The sequence below is a fragment of the Macrobrachium rosenbergii genome, chromosome 39, assembly GCF_040412425.1.
Source record: "Macrobrachium rosenbergii isolate ZJJX-2024 chromosome 39, ASM4041242v1, whole genome shotgun sequence".
Taxonomy (NCBI): Eukaryota; Metazoa; Arthropoda; class Malacostraca; order Decapoda; family Palaemonidae; genus Macrobrachium; species Macrobrachium rosenbergii.
The window spans coordinates 2,307,501-2,326,877 of NC_089779.1; the positions used below are offsets into that span (position 1 = coordinate 2,307,501).

At 39.8% G+C, this 19,377-nt stretch overlaps 1 protein-coding gene across 12 annotated transcripts in view; it reads left to right on the forward strand.

Annotated features, from left to right (window-relative positions):
* The window catches only part of LOC136825636 (cell adhesion molecule Dscam1-like), a 483,321-nt gene that overhangs the window by 368,306 nt on the left and 95,638 nt on the right, over positions 1-19,377 (forward strand). For all 12 annotated transcript variants that reach the window (XR_010849384.1, XM_067082260.1, XM_067082254.1 and 9 more), the window contains exon 8: positions 1,115-1,343. Coding sequence is in view for 11 of the 12 variants with exons in the window: in XM_067082260.1 (XP_066938361.1) it covers positions 1,115-1,343 (229 nt within the window). In the remaining variant the exon portion in view is untranslated. The remainder of the gene's footprint in view (positions 1-1,114; positions 1,344-19,377) is intronic.

The following is a 19,377-nucleotide window of genomic DNA, read 5'->3' on the forward strand; positions in this document are numbered from 1 at the left end:
CAAGGAAGGACAAACCGATACCATGCTGGTACGTTTAATTTCCAAGCTGAGAGTTGTTTCAGCCACTGACCCGTGGCCTTCTTCAGGGCTACTTTAGATTTACAAGGGAACTACATTCTCAGACATAGAAGGGTACACAGTCTCTCTCTCTCTCTCTCTCTCTCTCTCTCTCTCTCTCTCTCTCTCTCTCTCTCTCTCTCTCTGTGAAAATTTTCCTAATATAGCGAATCAAGCAAAAGAGATGAAATTACTGAGCATGTTTTCCATTAGACCACGCTTAACCCTTCTGTATATTTCTCCGGTGAGTAACTGTTTATTTAAGCAAAGCCGAGCTGGTTTTCACCATAGTTTTCAAAACTGTTTTGCATTTGCTGTTACAGTTCTGGAAATGAAAGTTATACTGGCTGCAGTTATTATATAATGGGAGAAAGATTATGCAATAAAAAAAAACCATTAGGGGACATTGGTGGACACCCATCAAGTTTATGTCGTCAGAAAACAAAGAATTTGGTCGTGTTTCACTTTTCTAAGCCATTTTTAAAAAAAAAAGTTAAGTATATCTTAGTTTAACCAGACCACTGAGCTGATTAACAGCTCTCCTACGGCTGGTCCGAAGGATTAGATTTATTTTACGTGGCTAAGAAGCAACTGGTTACCTAGCAACGGGACCTGCAGCCTATTGTGGAATCCGAACCACATTACGACGAGAAATGAATTTCTATCACCAGAAATAAATTCCTCTAATTCTTCATTGGCCGGTCGGAGAGTCGAACGCTGGGCCAACAGCGTGCTAGCCGAAAGCTTTACCTACCCCACCAGTGAAGAACTAACCCATTTTTCAAGTGGTCCAGACTGTCTTAAAATCATTTCCTTTGTCTTCGAAGATATTTCTTTTCATTGCCTTAATATGATGCCTCTCTTCCATTCCGCTTACCCAGTATATTCAATTTATGAGTAAAATCAATTTATTGACATGTCCTCTCTAACTGTAATTATTGTATAATTGCTTCTTAATTCTAATAAAGTTACCCCGGAAGATGATTATCATTGCTATTAAGCTTTCATTGCCCTTTGACATAACTTTCACTGTCGTCGTCATTTCCTCTTCCGCCAGCTGGTCACGCGACGGCGTCAGCGGCGACCTCAGCACCATGGGCGTTGGGATGAGCGTGACCGCAGGAAGGGCGTGGGTGAGAGGTGCCATCTTGGGCGGCCTGAGGGCCAACGCTGCAGATGCCGGAGGCTACACCTGCGTGGCTGCAAACGCTGCAGGAACGGACACGGCTCATTTCACCCTGACCGTCATGCAGGAGTTGCAGGTCGACGCTCAGCCCCAGTTCCAGGTCAGTCAGAGTCACTTAAGATTTTTTTTTTTTTTTTTCCTGTACCATTCGATTCCTTGGGATTCATGGCTGTGTTTGGGAGGCGATGCCCCCGACCCTCATTTCAGGTTAGTCATTTTCGTTTCTTTTTGTGTGGGTGATTTTGTTACGTTTTCAGGTCTAGTCTCATCTTTGATTTCTTCCCTTTATAAAGGTAGGACCAGTGCTGCCAAATTTCCACACCACCGACTTCCACGCTCGCCTAAATTTTAAATTCATTCAGCCATCGGTAAAATCTAACGTATATAAAACAATATATCCTTTCTTTCACAGTCCAAAGATGATTTACCGTAAGCATATGTTAACAATAAAACCTAAATGTCTATCATTACATGGGTCTCTTGACATGCTGCAGGCATTAAATGACAATGAGACTCCTATATAGATCTAAACATTAAATGCATTTACAATATCACTTTACAGAGAACCTCCCTTATCAAGTTAATCACAATGATTTTTTACATTTATCAAAACAATCTTAAGTAGATTCAAGTTACCGTAATTAGAGTTACCGTAATTAGACGGAAACTTAAAGCTGTCACTCTGTTGTCGTCTGCATTCGACTTGTCAATCAGGACGTCGTTCGATCGACTTCTGCTGCTTCATAATTCTTTGATGGCTCTTTATTCACTTATTATTATATAAACATATCTAATAAAAGGACGCCATTTTGTTGCCTCGACTGTGACCAGTCCTACATTGGTTTTACTGGTAAATCACTCCCCCAAAGATTAATACAACATAAACGTTCAGTGAGGTACGGCCAGCAGAGCTCAGCTATTTTTAACCACATAAATAACCACAATCACAGAATGAACTGGAATTTGTCACACATAATTTTATAGCAGCAATTGTCGGTTCAAAACCCAGATGGTAGAATCAGCACTGACTAAACAAAGAAATACGATGAACCTCTCAAAAGGAGCTTGGGACTCGGATATTATAGATAAAATCTTCCTCGAACCAGCGATGAAGAAGATTAAGAAGCTATCAACTGGAGTGACATAACGGCTGACCTCTGGAACTCTTGGTATAAACACTGCTTTTCTGTAACTTCTCTCGTTCATTACCTGCCTGTAGAGGGAGTCAGTTGTTCTCCAAAATAATAGCTTGAACTTTCTACACTTTGATGTTTTTATGGCCTCGTTTTATTAGATGGAATTCTGTTTTAACAAAATATTTCACAGTCATATAAACATATATATATATATAAATATGCAAATGACCGAGAATGTGGGTAAATGAATCGTATGATATAAGAAAATAATATATTTGACTACAATAAACCCCTAAAAAGAGTGTGGACATTTTTTCCACACTTGGTGTGGCAGACCGCAATGTGAAGACCCCACTTCTGCACCCGATCATCTTGTGCATCAAACCTTCCGCCCCGGAGGCCACATTTCCACGTCTCGGCAACACTGGTTGGGGCTTGCTAAGCGTGTCTGTGAACTGCCTGCTTTTTCCACAGGAATCGTGCGCTCAATCAATCATAATGATAACATCTAAGTATACTGTTAACATTGAAGATTATAAGACAGTGTTGAAATTACGTCTCCCACTGCGTCTTATTCTATTCGAAACACTGGTCAGGAGGAGAGGTTATGTAATGTTCGCATTTCCTTGCACTCTTATTTGAACGTGTACAGTAACATTTTTAAATGGAATATTTTGACTTGGAATTCTGCTTTGACTGCTGACTGTTCTCATCCAGAATGGGAATTTTTTTAGTCAAGTGCCCTTGTTTTTTGTGGTAAAGCTATTTCATTTGGTTTGTGCATCCAAGTGCTCCGTATGATGGATTCAAGTAGACAAAATATAAAACTGAAACATGTTAGGAGTATTATTATTATTATTATTATTATTATTATTATTATTATTATTATTATTATTATTGTTATTATTATTATTATTATTATTATTATTATTATTATTATTATTATTATTATTCGAAAATGAACAATTAATCACTAGTAATAGTGTTAAAAAGCATGTGTCTCTTGTCCTATATTAGCAGAAGCTCTGTAAAGATAGTTAGGCGTGGAAATGTACACCCACAATTGAATTGATTGGATTTAAATTACATATTGGTTGACGAGTTGATTGGCTTTACCTTGGTAATCTAGACTTTAGAAAATGAACAAAGAGCTGTGAGATGAGATTGGTCTCCATTTGAACTTCAGGACAAAATCTCACACTATCTGAACTGAAGAAAGGTTTGCTTTTTAGTTTACTAATGACAACGTTTCGGTCAATTTCGTCTAGTAGATAAGGTGCGCTCGTCCTCTCCGGAATCGGTTCCTATAACAAATCTTCTATTCATTCCCTTCAAGTTAACCCCCACCCCCACCCTTCCCGGCTCTCTGCGGGCGACGACATTTCCTCGCATAGATTTGGACTCCAGAGAAGCCTCTTTTGAAGTGACCTAAACAATCATCTGAATCATAAACTATTTGAAATTCACTATGGTGAGGATGGATTACCAAAATAAGACGCCCACCCCTCCTTCCATATTTCAGATCGTTTCGAATACCCGATGTGTACCTCCTTTAAGTAACGCGACAGGATAAAACGGTTTAGAACTTCCATTCTGCCACCCTTAAGTACTGGCCCACATCCTACCGTGGCCCTCCTCGGTCGCAAAATAAACAGACAAAAACGGAATTACAGTGCAGCTTTATTAAAAGCATTCCTGGGCCGGTACGATTCAAGTTTATTGAAATGGTTGTCCGTGACCCTGAAAGTCATTAAATTACTAATAAGAGCAACTGGGGCCGCGTGGCCCGGCAGGACCTTGAACTGGATGTTCGTCCTCGACGCTAAGCCCTCGACCGTTTGTTCCAGGCCACCGAATCTTTCCATTCCTGTTTCTGTTCTCTTCTGGCCTTGTCATGGCGCATTCTCTCAGCGCATTTTATTTTCTTTTATTCTTTTATTCTGCATGTGTCATGTATTTAGCTCTGACGTTTCGCTTTTTTCGGTCACTTTCGTTTTTCGTTTTATTTTTTGGCAGATAGAGTTACCCGCGAACCGGCACGGGCTCTTGGTTCATGAGCGTCGGCATGCATTACATTCTCTGGCCAGATTTGGAAAATCTGAAAATCTTAGTTATTTATTTTACAGTTCTTGTTTCGCATCCTCTCATTTCTTTTTTTCCCCCGATATCGACAACATTTAGGTTTCATCGGTGAGTTGAAGTCTCGCAGGAAAATTAGAAGTAGAACATTGATCAAAATTCACGTTTTACTTTTCTTAAAGTAAACGGAGGTTCATTTTCTTATTGACGTGACTACATCGAGTACCGTGTTGGTCATGAGCGGGATTCTCACTTCTGATTTTCTTTCGACATTCTTTTGTGCTGTTCGCTCTCGCTGTGCCATTTTGACGAGCTTTTTAAGTGTTATTTAATCTTTTGTTAGTGTTTATCGTAGTTCCCTCGTCTCCGCATCATTTGCCTATTTGTTGTCTGGCTTCAAATTCGGGCAAATGTAACTGTAACTGAATTGTGGTAGGCTTCATTTCTTGTTAGTTGTTTGAAATAAAAAAGTGATTTTCCGTTGTGTGCCTCTCGTGTATATTTTAAAAGGGACTCAGTGGATGTGCAGGATCGGACTGGTTGTCCGAAAAACTTTGATTTATCAAAGTGTGAAGTAAAAAAGTGTTGTAAATAGACGGTGAATTCAACGAGGTGCTTGATTTTATTTGATGATTTTTGAAGACTGTGAACAGAAGAACTGTCTGATCACGGCGGTTCTTAATCCCTGCCATCTCAGCGCTTTAGAGTACCTCTCCTTTGTATTTTCGAAGTTTACAAAGGTCCATCGTCTGACGTTACATTTGGTTGTGTTTTTATTGCGTGCGCTCAGATCCATTTTAATGTAAATTGTCGAATTTTTCAGTTGGGCAGGGAATGCTTCGCTGGTCATTTTCACGGTGGCAGGGAAGAGGAACAACGACCCCTTACTTTAATCGCACGCCGCGGTCACAAACACATTCAACAAAGAGTCCTTTATACTAACAGCATTGTTGTTTCGTTGTGCTGTTTTTGTAAGTATCATTTGTAATGTTTATCGTGTTATTTACTCAGCTTCGTGTAATATCAACAGTACTTTGTATTTCCCCTCTCTCGCATATTTGCTTACCTTTTATTCTGTTTCTTCCTGCCATCATTTTTTCATAATTTCGTCGGCTCATTGGAAACGGTTTCGACCGTTTTGCTTGGAAGGGAAGGTGGCTCCTCGCAACGATATCCGCATTCTTTACAGAACCGTCTGATAATTTTCCCCGTCAGAACTGCGATAGCTAGCAAGAAGGCCGTCCAAATGCCTTATTTGGCCCAGGTCAGAAGAAAACACGATGAAGGAGGAGAGGAAAGAAGAATGAAAATTTATTCGGCCGGGAAAACAGAGGCGGGAGAATTTCAAAGCCTCACAGTTAAGGGAAATAGGTTATTGGATCGTTACGTATGTATAGGTCCTGTATTTGAAACTGTTTGCCATATTTTATGTAATGTACTTAAAACTCTTTGCGGCATCATTTCAACCTGTTTGTGACGAAGCTAATTGGTTGCGGCTAGAACCGGAAGTAAATGAAATATGATCTGCCTGAGAATATTCTCTGGATAGAATGTTAGAATTACACGTCGAACACCAGCAGTCGTACGGTGAGCGACGTCTCTTCTTTACACAAAGGGAAGAATGCACGATTATGAATGGAGAAGGGAATCGTAACTGCAGTAGTGCTCAGAAGTCTGCCTGCTTTAATGTAGGGCTGTCACCTTCCCTCCAGCTGGCCACCTCCTTCAACTTTGTCACGCTTGCTGTTTTCATCCCCCACGTCAAAAGAAAGCTTGATTCGCAGCCCTTTCCTCTCCTTCCCCACAACAGGGATCTTGCTAAACCGCAAACCTCCGAATCTTTCCTGCCCTTTCAAATGTCAAAAAATTTACTCTTTTCACAATATGTACCCTCAGTGTGTCAGAAGTTTGATGCTGCTTAAACGGCAAATATATATATATATATATATATATATATATATATATATATATATATATATATATATATATATATATAATAATGTGTGTGTGTGTGTGTGTGTAGTGTATGTATGTATGTATGTATGTATATTATAGATACATCACGACTTACATATATATACACACACATATATTATATTTATACATGTTTGCGTATGTGTGTGTGCGTATGTTTTCCAATCTTAGAAAGTGGAGCGTATGATGCATTGAAGGTTCCCAAGGTTGAAAAAAAGTAGTAACATTTTCTTCAGATTTCATCGTGTCAAAGATTTGACGTTTTTGAAATGTAAAGAAGAAAAAACATAGATGCTAGAGCAAAGTCTCTAATGGCCAGAGTCTTGAATGTTTGACAAGATTGGAAATATTAAACAGAAATGCTTATTTCCTTTCTGTTCCATCCCCCATGATGTATTGTTTTAATGGATTGAAATGCAAAAAAGTAAAAAAAAAATGAAATACATGTTTACATTCATTTTGAGTAACCTAACGAATACGATTTCAGATGAGGAAAATGGTTACAAATTTCCCTAAAGTTCCAGTTCAACTTTGGAAGTGCACTGGAGGAAGAGAGCAAATGAATATATTAAGGGCGAGGTAATCTTCAGAAAAGAACATTTTTAAAGCCTTTTAAAAACTGTTCGTACAACAAGGACGCTTGAATCGAGTTTATCAGAGTTTTTTTTTCAGCTGGTTTGGATTCGATGTCACTTACTCTTGATTGCTTTTCATTTCCCTTCTCGTGAAAATGGCTTTTTTTTTTTTTTTTTTTGCCTTTCCCGTTTATTTGGTCTTCGCTATTTCATTAGTTTTCTGAGACGATCACGATTCCGCTTGCGTGGAGGTCTGAAGTTTTTTCGACCTTTTTCCCTGTCGCGTGGATCATTTTCATTGCTCATTTTCTACTTCGTTATATTCTTTAATCCATTATCATTTTCTTTGAAAGTCTTCCACCCTTTGCTCTTCCGGATACTTCCGACTCGTGTTTTGATATCGGGTCTCTTGTTCACCCATTGTATCATTCTGCAACGTGACGTGAATTTTCCATTGTTGCGTCCAGTCGTCACTGTGTGCGCCTCCCAAGCATTTTTGTTTGCCCTTCTTCTTACCGGACAGTTAGGAGGCTCGTGGCAATTTGTGTGTGTGTAATTTTCTTCTCTACTCCTTGTGTTCATCCCTCGCCCACTTCATCATTCTCCGGCCACTTTTCTTCGCCCCATTTTTAACTCTTCCCCCCGTCCTTTTTCATCCCCTTCCGCTCCTCCTTCGCTTAATCCTTCCTCTCGCTTCCCCCGCCACTCCGGGCTTTTATCCTTTTTTAATTACGGGCATTATTTCGACTCTTCCTCTCCACTTTGAGTGTCAATATTGACCCTCTTGGCGACAAGCTGCCAGTGGCGGCCATTTTGGTTGGTCTAAGTGGCTCAGAGCGAGAAACACCCCAGGCCTCTCTCTCTCTCTCTCTCTCTCTCTCTCTCTCTCTCTCTCTCTCTCTCTCTCTCTCTCTTTTGTGCCGTATTCTATCCATGATAGAATATGGTCACAATGTTCATGAGTCTCGTTGCATAAATGAATTTTCTGACTGAATTTCGTGTGCTGAAATTTCACAGAGACGATGAAATGGCGTCACTCACTGCGCTGAACACCTTTTCTTGGGCCGCAGTAAAGTAGACATTCCTGAAACACTCACTGATGGTCCGTCCAATTACAGTACTTCTCTGCCATCATGAAAAACCCACTGAGTCACTTCAAGATAGAATGAGAATTAGGGGCCTATTACCTGAGAAGCTGATTATGTTTTGCCAGTCGTTGGTAGTATTATATATATATATATATATATATATATATATATATATATATATATATATATATATATATATATATATGCAGTATATACATATATAAATATATATACGTATATATATGTGCATTTTTGACAATAGGACAATCAAAATAAAGTACTGTCTTGGTCCTTTGAAAACTCACTGTGGCTAACTCTCTATATCTTTCTATCTATATATATGTATGTGTGTGTATGTATGTATGTATATTTATATATGTATATACAGTATATATGTGTGTGTGTATGTAATGTATAAATTTCCAACTCACCACGGGACCGAACCCCTGTCTTTCGATCGAGAGTCCAGGACATTAGCAACTCGGGCACATAGGTCATATAAGGAGTTGGAACCTGAGTACTTACGTACCTAAGGTTTATCCCGGGGAGGCGACTAAGGCCTAACGCACCAGCAGCCCATGTGTTCATTTCCATCACATCTCACAGTGAAAGGGTGAAGTCGCATGAAATGTTAGCAATTCGAGCGCTGATGGGTCGAGGAGTTGGGTAAAATTCGCTCTTATATTAGGCCTTAGTCGCCCACCCAGGATACACCTTAGGTACGTATGCTCTTAGGTTCCAACTCCTCATATGACCTGTGTGCCCGAGTTGCTAACGCCCTGGACTCTCATTCGAAAGACAGGGGTCTGGTCCCGTGGTGAGTTAGAAATTTATGTCTGTGAAACACGTTCCCATGTGTTCATTTCCATATGTATATGTATGTATATATATAGGCTATATATATATATATATATATATATATATATATATATATATATATATATATATATATATATATATATATATATATATATGTATATATATATATTATATATATGTATATATATATTATATATATGTATATATATATTATATATATGTATATATATATATATATATATATATATTATATATATATATATATATATATATATATATATATATATATATATATATATATATATATATAACGGAGGAGAGTTTTCAAAGGACCAAGGGATAGAGGCAGCAGACAGAGAACCTTGTAAATCCCATAGTACTTTATTTTGATTCTCTCTCCCTGTAAAAAAAATGGGAATTAAATCTCACGAGATTTCTTTGTTTCTTCTCTTTTCCTTATTGGTGTTCCAGATTCCTTTTGTTCCTGTGTTTCATGTTTTACTGAGTAATTCTTTTTTTTTTTTTTTTTTTTTTTTTTTTGTCATGTAAAATCTTGTCTAAGTCCCATTAGTTTCATATTACACTCCTTGTTGCACTAATGACGATTTAGTTTAGTTTGGTAAATAACTTCTTTTATAAGGGTAGTCTGCCTTTATGTCTGACAAAATTCATGTTTAGCAGCAGTAATTTGTGTGGATTTCATTCCAGTTTTATAACTGTCTTTTCAAAGAAACTGCGTTTTTTTTTGTTTTTTTTTTTTTAGTAAACAGGATGGCGGAAGAAATTCCGTGTCGATTTGTGACTGGAAATGACTCGTGACTGGCACCAAGTGAGTCGATTTTGGAAGAGAAACTAGTATGTGCAAGGGACCTTTTCGGGGGTGGGGTGGGGTGTGGATCGCTCAGCTTTGTCAGAGATTTTCTGTCTCTGACCGAAAGCTCTTGTTGTCAGAGTGGCTTCGTCTGATTAATGGGGTACGTCTCAAAACTCGCAAGGTTGGTGCGTGAGGTTTGTTCTTAAATAAGGAGTCAGGACTGGATCAAAGCCGGTTAACGAAGGATTGGATCAAAGCCGGTTAACGAAGATGATAAAAGACCAAAGCTAAGAGGTGAAAAGTAAAAGACAGTAAGCAGTGCAGCTAAATTTGAAAGGACTCTGGAAAAAGTAAAAAAATGGCACTACCCACAGTGTACTCTTCAGGTTCACTGGAAGCAGTTTGGATTTTCACCCACGAAATATAGACTTATCCAAAGGTGAATATAGAATCATTTTCCTTGAAGAAATCCTGATAAAATGCGTATGACATTTCCTGATTTTGCATTTAATTCTAGCTGTGACATGGCAGGAACTCGTATAGTTGCCCCTTACTGAATAACGTCACCTTTTTATGACATATGTTTGGCATACGTCACTTGCTGCCTGACTCCGGCTGCTATTTCCTTTAATAACCCCACATAAGAGAATTTTGTGGTTACAGTGAGGACGTCGGGACAAATAGCGTTGTTACAGGGTCATTTTGCCGGTAATAACTAGAGGAAAGGTCGGTGGTAAAGCCACAATTATAGGGAGTGGAATCTTTTTCTTAACGATATGGCCCCGTTTCTCGTGTCGCCTCGTCCCCACTCCCTGTCCACGAATAATATACTTATTATTATTATTATTATTATTATTATTATTATTAAGTACAAGAGCTGCCTCCACGTCATTCAGTTTATGCTGCCTTTGTTACGCATCTTATCAACTTTTACCTTGGCAGGGAGCTGGTATATCAGGTTTCATAAGGTCGTGGAATGTTTTATTATTTTCCTCTTGCATTTCGACGCGCGCTCTGGCGGTCATCTATGGAGGGAATGAATGCAGCGCAAACATCTCGTTGTTGGAGATTAAGCCTGGTACTTACGGTGAGGAGGGTGGAATGAGAGTTCGATGATGGGCCTGTGTGCTTTTGACTGATTGATTTTCAAGGCTAGCGCCGGGGCGCTTCCGACTATTCAGCGCTTCAACTGGGGCGGTTAGACAGCAAGATAAAGAGTTCCAAAAAAATAAAGGAAATGGAGTACGAGGATATGGAACTGGGAGAAAGCCCCACAGTAACAGGTAGAGTTGTTGGACAGCAAAACTGAAGAAAGGAAGCAAGAATGAGATCAAATGAAAAGTTAAAAAGTAGAGTTAAAAAGCTGACGTTGCCAGTAGCCCTTTCGTTATGCCTGTAGTGCGCCACGAGAGATGGGCTGACGGCACTAACCCCCCCCCCTTCCCCCCCAGGGGGACGAATGTGCTGAATTTTGACTGAATAGGCGATGGGCTGCTATATGCTCCTGTTGTCCTGTGTCCATCCACTGTGCGTTTGGCCTCCGTGATGGGGTAGGTTGGAAAAGATAAGTCTACCTTAGTTTAACCAGACCACTGAGCTGATTAACAGCTCTCCTAGGGCAGGCCCGAAGGATTAGATTTTATATCTCCTGCTGGGATGTCACCTCACTCACTGGGGCGCGGCTGGTGGTGTCCCTCTCCCTCTCTCTTTTTCTCTCTGGATGGCATTTGACGCTGACTCAAGAAGCACTTTGAGAAGAACTGAGGCTTAAGGAAACTGTTGCTGTTACTCTGATTACTTTTCATGAGGGGTTTGCATTCTTATGAACCAATCCGACAGGCCTTGCACTCACGCAGCAGGATTTGTGTTGAAAGAAAAACTTGAAAATTAGGGATGATATCTTCTTCTTTTAACGTGGTTTTGTTTTTCATTTGTGTGGGGTAAGATGAAGGGTAAGCACGATGCCTTCTTTTGAAGGACTTTGATTTGTCTTTTGGGTAGACTTTGTAGTCTCGATTGGCTGCCCTGCCTGTCATCGGTTAGATATATTACCCTTTTTTTTCATCACTGTTCTTATTCGTTGAAAGTAAAATCCTTTACACTTCCTAAATTTATCTGCTGTAAGTTACGTTTTCCAGCATAGTGCACATCATCACAGAATGTATTCACTATTTCTTCACATGTCAATGTAGATTGCTAAGTTTAGCGGTTTCCACGACTCCATATACACCATTGCACTTAGCTGTATTGGGAATTGTTCACATTTTCTGCTCAATGATATCGAGCAGTAGAATTAAATTTCACCGTGTTGGTCACTCTAGGTCACAGTGAGGCCTGAGAGGCCGACAGAGTGGGGAAAGTATGAATCCCGTTCTGAAACAGGATGACTCGATTCCATCGATTTACTCGCTATCTATACGATATTTCGAAGAAGCTTCGAAGAGTAGATTTGATGTTAAGCCTCCTGTCCTCGTAAGGCTCGGCGGGAGAATAGGAAATACTTCTGCATATTTAAAAGAACTTTGGTTTATGAATATTTTGTCAGCGCGCCTTTGTCCGTAGACCATTTTCTCCTGAGATTCTCGAGATACAAATACTGTCAGAGTGAGCGCATAAGAGAGAGAACGCACGATGAAGGGAAAGGGTTTCGTGATTTAAGTGTACAGGTACAAATACGGATTCGTTCGTCTGGGACACTTTTCAGTATTCACGGTTGATGACCATACGTATAGCATTACTAATCTGAGATGGATATTTGAGGTGATGTTTTTCTGGAATGTTAATAACTCGTCACGTATTAATATAGTTTCGTCAGTGTTCCAAGAGAAATTTTTCTTTGTAGAGGGCTTGAAGTGGAAGCCTATTTAATTCTTAATGAAAAAAAAGGAGACCCGTCCATTACGGACGCAGATTTCGTAAAATATAACCTAACTGGAAATGTTGCAGTGGGGAAGCGCGAGTGTTGCTTTTGTACAGTGAAAAGTGAAGTTCTGGTTGTATCTGAAAACGACCTTTGCGAACAGCTTTGTTTAAAATAACAAGAGACTTCGTTGCCTTTTACAATTCATGTCGTTTAAAGATAGATCATGCATCGGGTATAAAGGGGAATGAATCTTCCCTGAATTTGGAACCTCCTGAAAATGTTAACAGTTATGTGAATTGATCAGACCAATTCTTATTGTGCTATCTTGCGCACAGTTTGGTAGGAACTGAGATTACCATCTTTATCACAAGCAAAGCTAGGTTGGATGTTCGGTAAGTTACTTGTTTTTACATCTAAATAAAAAAAAGATCCCTAACAGTCTTGGGGCATCAGTGCGTTAAGTGAGTATACTTTACATTTTATATGAAAGGAACCATTTTTCCCCGTATGAATGGTATTTTAATCCTATCAACTACCGCCGTGACATGGCGTCGTATGCGCGCTCTCTCTTCCACACATCTTTGACCGAAATTTCCTTCTGTGTGTGTGGTCAGTGACGCATGTTTGCTATGGATCCTCCCCTCTCTAATATATTTATTTTCATTCCCACTATTTATGTTGTCTGACGGGCTCTTAACGAATTTTCATCTTCCGAGAGAAAGTGGACAAAGGCTTTTTGTCGCAATCTGATCCCAGAGAGAAATGGCGCGAGCGCGTTGTTTGTACAACATTTCAGTGTCGTTTCTGTGCGTGCGCGGCCGTGTATTCGTTCATTGGTTTTTAAAAGTCGTGAGGAGTCGAAATTTCTCTTTTCTGTTCAGTATTTGTGCATGAATACTGAACAAGCAGCAGACTTTGGTATCTATAAAGAAATATTTCAGTCATTTCTGTTGTCTTACTCTGAAAGACAGAGAAGGTGAATTTACGTCTGCGTGCACATTCACTTTCATGCTTGCTTTCAACTTACTGAAATTTTTATAACTAATACTGATCAGTTGCTTAGAAATGTTCATATTGGAAACTGAGGAGCAATAATAATAATAATAATAATAATAATTATTATTATTATTATTCAGACTGACGGTAAGTGTATTTATGAATATGCTGAAGACACAGTGATGTTCAACATTACGATGAAAGACGTAAGTATGATATTAACATAAACAGTACTGATGGCAATAATCATAGCTTTGTGAGTATCAGTCAGTGTAAAATCATTGTTTCCATTGCATCAACAAGCAATCATTGTATGGTAATTAAATAAATCGTTGACCTGGAAAGAGTTCACTCAATTTAGTTGTCTCCGCGTGATAATGCGAAACCAATCGCCCATTCCACAAAGAATGCAATGCTTGTTCGTGTTTTTGTTGCAACGCTGCTATATACAGGAAATGAACTCCACGTTTATCACGAAGTCTGCAACAAAAAAGCGCAGAATAACAGAATGCAGTTAATATATCACAAGCACGATGCAGATGTTGAATGACTTCAATATTGCCGTCATTTTTCACAAAACGTCTCCATTACATTTTGATTAACATTTGTCATGCGAGTTTTTACGTTCAGGCCAAACCAGGGTAGACGAGGAGGATTGAGCAAAGGGTTAAGAATGAAGCCTTCCTCAATAAATCTTCCGAGAGAACTTCGCAGTCTGGTGCAAGCGGCATTGGTCAGAATGAGGCCAAAGGCCCCGATTAGTGAAGTTCAGCCACGGATCGAGTTCGGTCGACACGTGGATGAATGACCATCAGTAAATAACAAATCCGGTTGACAGATCAATTCCACTGGCCTTAGTCGACACTTGCGACAGACCTTACTGGGCCGGTGGGGAGCGATGGTCACAATGAGGACGGAAGAGGCGAGAGAGTGAGTGAGGGAGGGAGTGAGTGCATGTTGCAGGACTCATGTGATATGGCGGAAAAGGAAAATGTTGTTATGTTTATAAGGGCGGGTCACTTTTGAGGGCTGTTGTCAAAATGTATCATCTGAAACGACTGAGTAAATTTGTCTTCTATTTATTCATTTATTTTTTCTTTTAACGAACACTTGTAAAGTAGGTGTGCGAACTTTATCGGACATTTTTACTTTCAGATAATATTAAACATAAGCAAATTATGGACACTTGAGGGATATACATTTTATGTCCATTTCTTAATCATGATGAAATTATGAGATAAATTACTAAAACAGAAATACATCTCGCAGACGTAACATAATTAGACTTAAGTTGCTTGCTAGAAAATATTAAAAATATCCAGTTATAGCAGATGTATGTAATTCCGTTAGATACGCTGTCTCAGGCTTTCGGTAATTTGATTTGAAGTTACTGATGTTATCTTAATTAAGGTCAATTCCTTCAGTACAACATTCCTTGACAGGGTATGTCAATTAGACCTCTAACAATACTAACGGGAAATTCGTGAAACATATCACTTCAGCTTCATAAGAAATATGTGTAAGGCTCATTACTTGGGCGTGGTCCATATAAGGACAGTTCAACACCCCATTTTAGGGCAACTTACCACTAAGCCTTGCTCAATCACTATAGGACAGACCACTAGTTCACCCTCATGTCGATGTCGGGAGTTTGTGTTCGAAACGTCGCGGGCGATTGCCATGCGCCACAGAACTTGATTCCTGATGTCTTCTTATTCTGTGGGCGTCTTACGTCATCTATATCCTTTCTTTCTTTCCTAAATATAGGCATTTTTCCTCCCTTTTCGAAGAGTTTGAGCCATTTTGTCGATCCCGGTGATTTTCGTGTTGGTGCGTGAAATGCGCGGTGGGCGATGGCGCTCTTCCCGCGGCGCCGTGGTCAGAAATGGACTCGAAATCTTTTATTCATAATGTACAGAATTCGTCGAAAATGTAACTTATTTATGCAATACGTTAATCATTCATTTCAATTACGATTTGTATAAAATTCAAATTATGTGCCCTGTGTAAATATTATGTGAAAAACAAAAGCATTCTTTTATGATAAAAAGAACACGACATCTGATAACTGATGCCAAATGCAAATAAATTCTCTAAAATGTAGGGCATTGTTCCCGTAAGTGCTTGCATGCAGAGTAAGTACTCAGTCATGCTTTTGCATGGAACGAAAACACAACCTAATTGCATGAATTGACGAAAGACCAGAAAATATTTTTAAACAGCTATTGCATAAAAAAAAAAATATTTTTAAGCATAAATTAATTCCCGCGTCGTTATGAGAAATGTTGCCCATAATGCACTAATGACATCGGCTTTTTATAACAAATGTATTTTTGTTTTCTGTTTATTTTTCCCTGCGTAGAAAAAAAATTATATTAGAATTGAGCGCTCAGATACAAGTGTCCATGTACATTATATACAGTATATATGTGTGTGTGTGTGTATGTATTTGTGTGTGTTAAGTATACCTTAGTTCAGCCAGACCACTGAGCTGATTAACAGCTCTCCTAGGGCTGGCCCGAAGGATTAGACTTATTTTACGCGGCTAAGAACCAATTGGTTACCTAGCAACGGGACCTGCAGCTTATTGTGGAATCCGAACCACATTACACCGAGAAATGAATTTCTATCACCAGAAATAAATTCCTCTAATTCCTCATTGTCCGGCCGGAGACTCGAACCCGGGTCTAGCAGAGTGCTAGCCGAGAACTCTACCGAATCTGCCAACGAGGAACTGTCTATGTGTGTGTTTGTTTGGGCCCCGGTAGTTCAGCAGTTCCCGCTTCATCTCACACAGGAAAGAGAAACAAATTAAGCCTGTTTCCCCAGGTGACCTATTTTGCTCCGCCGTCCTAATCAAAAGATGCCTCGGGGGATATTTGTCGGAAGGTGCCACACTCACCTCCTCTGGTTGTGGGTTGAGTGGGCGCATGTTGCTACGGTCTTAAAAGGTAGTGTGAAGTACGGAAGAGAAAATCGAGAAAAATCAATTTTTAACCCTGGATATGATATTCATGTGAATATGGGGATGCACCCAGTGCAGAAAAGGGCATGGGGCTCGCATCTTCACTCTAAGCATTTGCTGAGAAACTGGAAGGTGACACTGTCGCCGAGGTTAACCGTCTCTCAGAGAAAAAGGGTTTAGTCACAAATACTACAAATATATGATATGTGTGTGTTTATATATATATATATATATATATATATATATATATATATATATATATATATATATATATATATACCCACACACACATTAATAGAAATTACACGTTCACTTTAACGATGTACATTGGATCAGCAAAATCAAATGCCATTGGGACTGGTCAGCCGTCGAATGGGTTACAGACTGGCATGCAAGCCTGCTGGGCACTTTTGGCAGAGCCTTTGTTAGTAATCGTTCCCCAAAAGACTTATTGAGAAACGGAAAGATGACAGCTTCTGGGACCATCCCCTCCTAGACTAAAAATTGGGAAAAAGGTACGCACACACATATATATTTATATTTTGTGTGTGAGTGTGTGTGTGCGCGCGAGCGCGTCCCTTTAAGCCCCTTCGATTTTCAGTACAACTTTTTCTCTAGGCATCGGTAACACGTGTCAATAGTGAACGGGTATTCCGTGTACCGTCATTGATTTTAGGTTTCGTTGAAAGTGGAAATAAACAAAGACGCATGCACTATATATATATATATATATATATATATATATATATATATATATATATATATATAATATTGTGTTTGTGTGTGTGTACGGCGGAATGTAGAATGGAAACGCACTTTGATGAAAGAATGATAAAAAGTGTGTTTTAATGATGTTGACATCGAATGAAAATTTCAGTACTTTACCCGAGTACATTTGTTCATGTAATTATAAATGTTGGAACCCGTCGTATTTCACTTGAGAAAACACAGTCACTCGTTTTGTGAAATTGTTTGGTTATGGTGTAATATGCAAAATATATTAAAGGTCCGGGCGCGCACCATTTACTAAATTGGGGCTATTGAATGTTAGTATTTCCCACTGGCAAAATATATCGCTTGAAACCGAAGGTATTTCGTGTAGATAAATTAATATCCACTGCCTGTAGTGCTTGCCTGGCGTAAATGATCTGTTTGAGGGGGTTAGGGTCATTTCTCGTTCGGAGCAAACAGTGCTTTTTGGAAAAACGGGGATTTTAGAAAACACAAGTATGATAATGAACAAGCAAAACATTCCTAGGATATATAATTCTTCATTGGAGGGGTGGGTAGAGCTCTCGGCTAGCACGCTGTTGGCCCAGTGTTCGACTCTCCGACCGGCCAATGAAGAATTTTTCGTCATAATGTGGTTCGGATTCCACAATAGGCTGTAGGTCCCGTTGCTAGGTAACCAGTTGGTCCGTGGCCACGTAAAATAAATCTAATCCTTCGGGCCAGCCCTTTCTAGCAGAGCTGTTAATCAGCTCAGTGGTCTGGTTAAACTAAGGTAGACTTAACTTTATATTTCAACAACTGTAGATTGCTCACTGGAAAGACTTTGGATATGGAACCCATCCTAAGTTACGCCAATTCTTGTTCTATATCCCTCCCAGCGTATCCGTGTGCCGCTTTTTCGGTGTACCCGACACCTCACCCGCTCTCGCTTTACTATTTATATCACGTTTTTCAACATTCTCATTCTGCCCAAATCAGGTGACTAGGTTGTAAACTTATTCGGGGAGCCATGACCAATATCGCAGCCAAGCAACTATCAAAAGAGGCTTGAAAATCCCCCTTATTATACTGCCGAAGATATTAAATCTTGAGCCCAGTTCCCCCGAGCCCTCCTTTTTGCGGGGTGGGGTTGCTGGGGGGGGGGGTCCTTGCAAAATTACATTTCACAATTTGCGGTCTTCCACTTGGCAGTTTTCTTTTTCTCTCTCTCTCTCTCTCTCTCTCTCTCTCTCTCTCTCTCTCTCTCTCTCTCTCTCTCCACACACACACACATATACACGTCACATATTTCCACCACCATCCTTCCACATGATCGCCGGCCTGCGTAAGAACTCGTCCAAGAGAAAGATCTTTATCGGTAAGGCTGCTGTAAGAAGCTGTAATATATTCTGCGAAAGAGTCGAGAGAGGAAGAAAGGAAGGAAAGAAAAAAAAGTTTCCACGGTCGAGTCACGGCCTGATATTGGCAGGTTAAAAGTCCTTCTCCTCAGCGATTCCAGGAGAAAAGAGAGAGAGAGAAAATGTCGGTCAATATGGGCTCCCTTTTTTATAAAAAAAATGCGGATTTCTCTCTCTCTCTCTCTCTCTCTCTCTCTCTCTCTCTCTCTCTCTCTCTCTCCTTTTCTATCCTGAGACTGGAAGGGCAAGATTAAGTTTGTTTTGCATTTTTTTTTCTATCTAAACCACAACTCCTGCTTGCCAAACTGACCTTCAGTGAAATAATGTCGATTGTGGAACTCTAACTCTGTCCGCCCTCAGATCTGAAAAACTACTGAGGCTAGATGGCTGCAAATTGGCATGTTGATCATCCACCCTCCAATCATCAAACATACCAACTTGCAGACCTCTAGCCTCAGTAGTTTTTATTTTATTTAAAGTTAGAGTTAGCTATGATCGAACGTCTAGCAACCCCATGGGACAGGCCATCACCTGGCCGTGGCTGAAAGTTTTGTGGGCCGCGGTTCATACAACATTATACCCAGTACAGAACACTCGATTGTGCAGAAGAAACTTCGGTGCATTTTTTACTTGTTTCAATTGTCACTGCCAATTGGTTCAGATGGAACTAGACTTGTAGCCAGGTGGCGCCAGGTC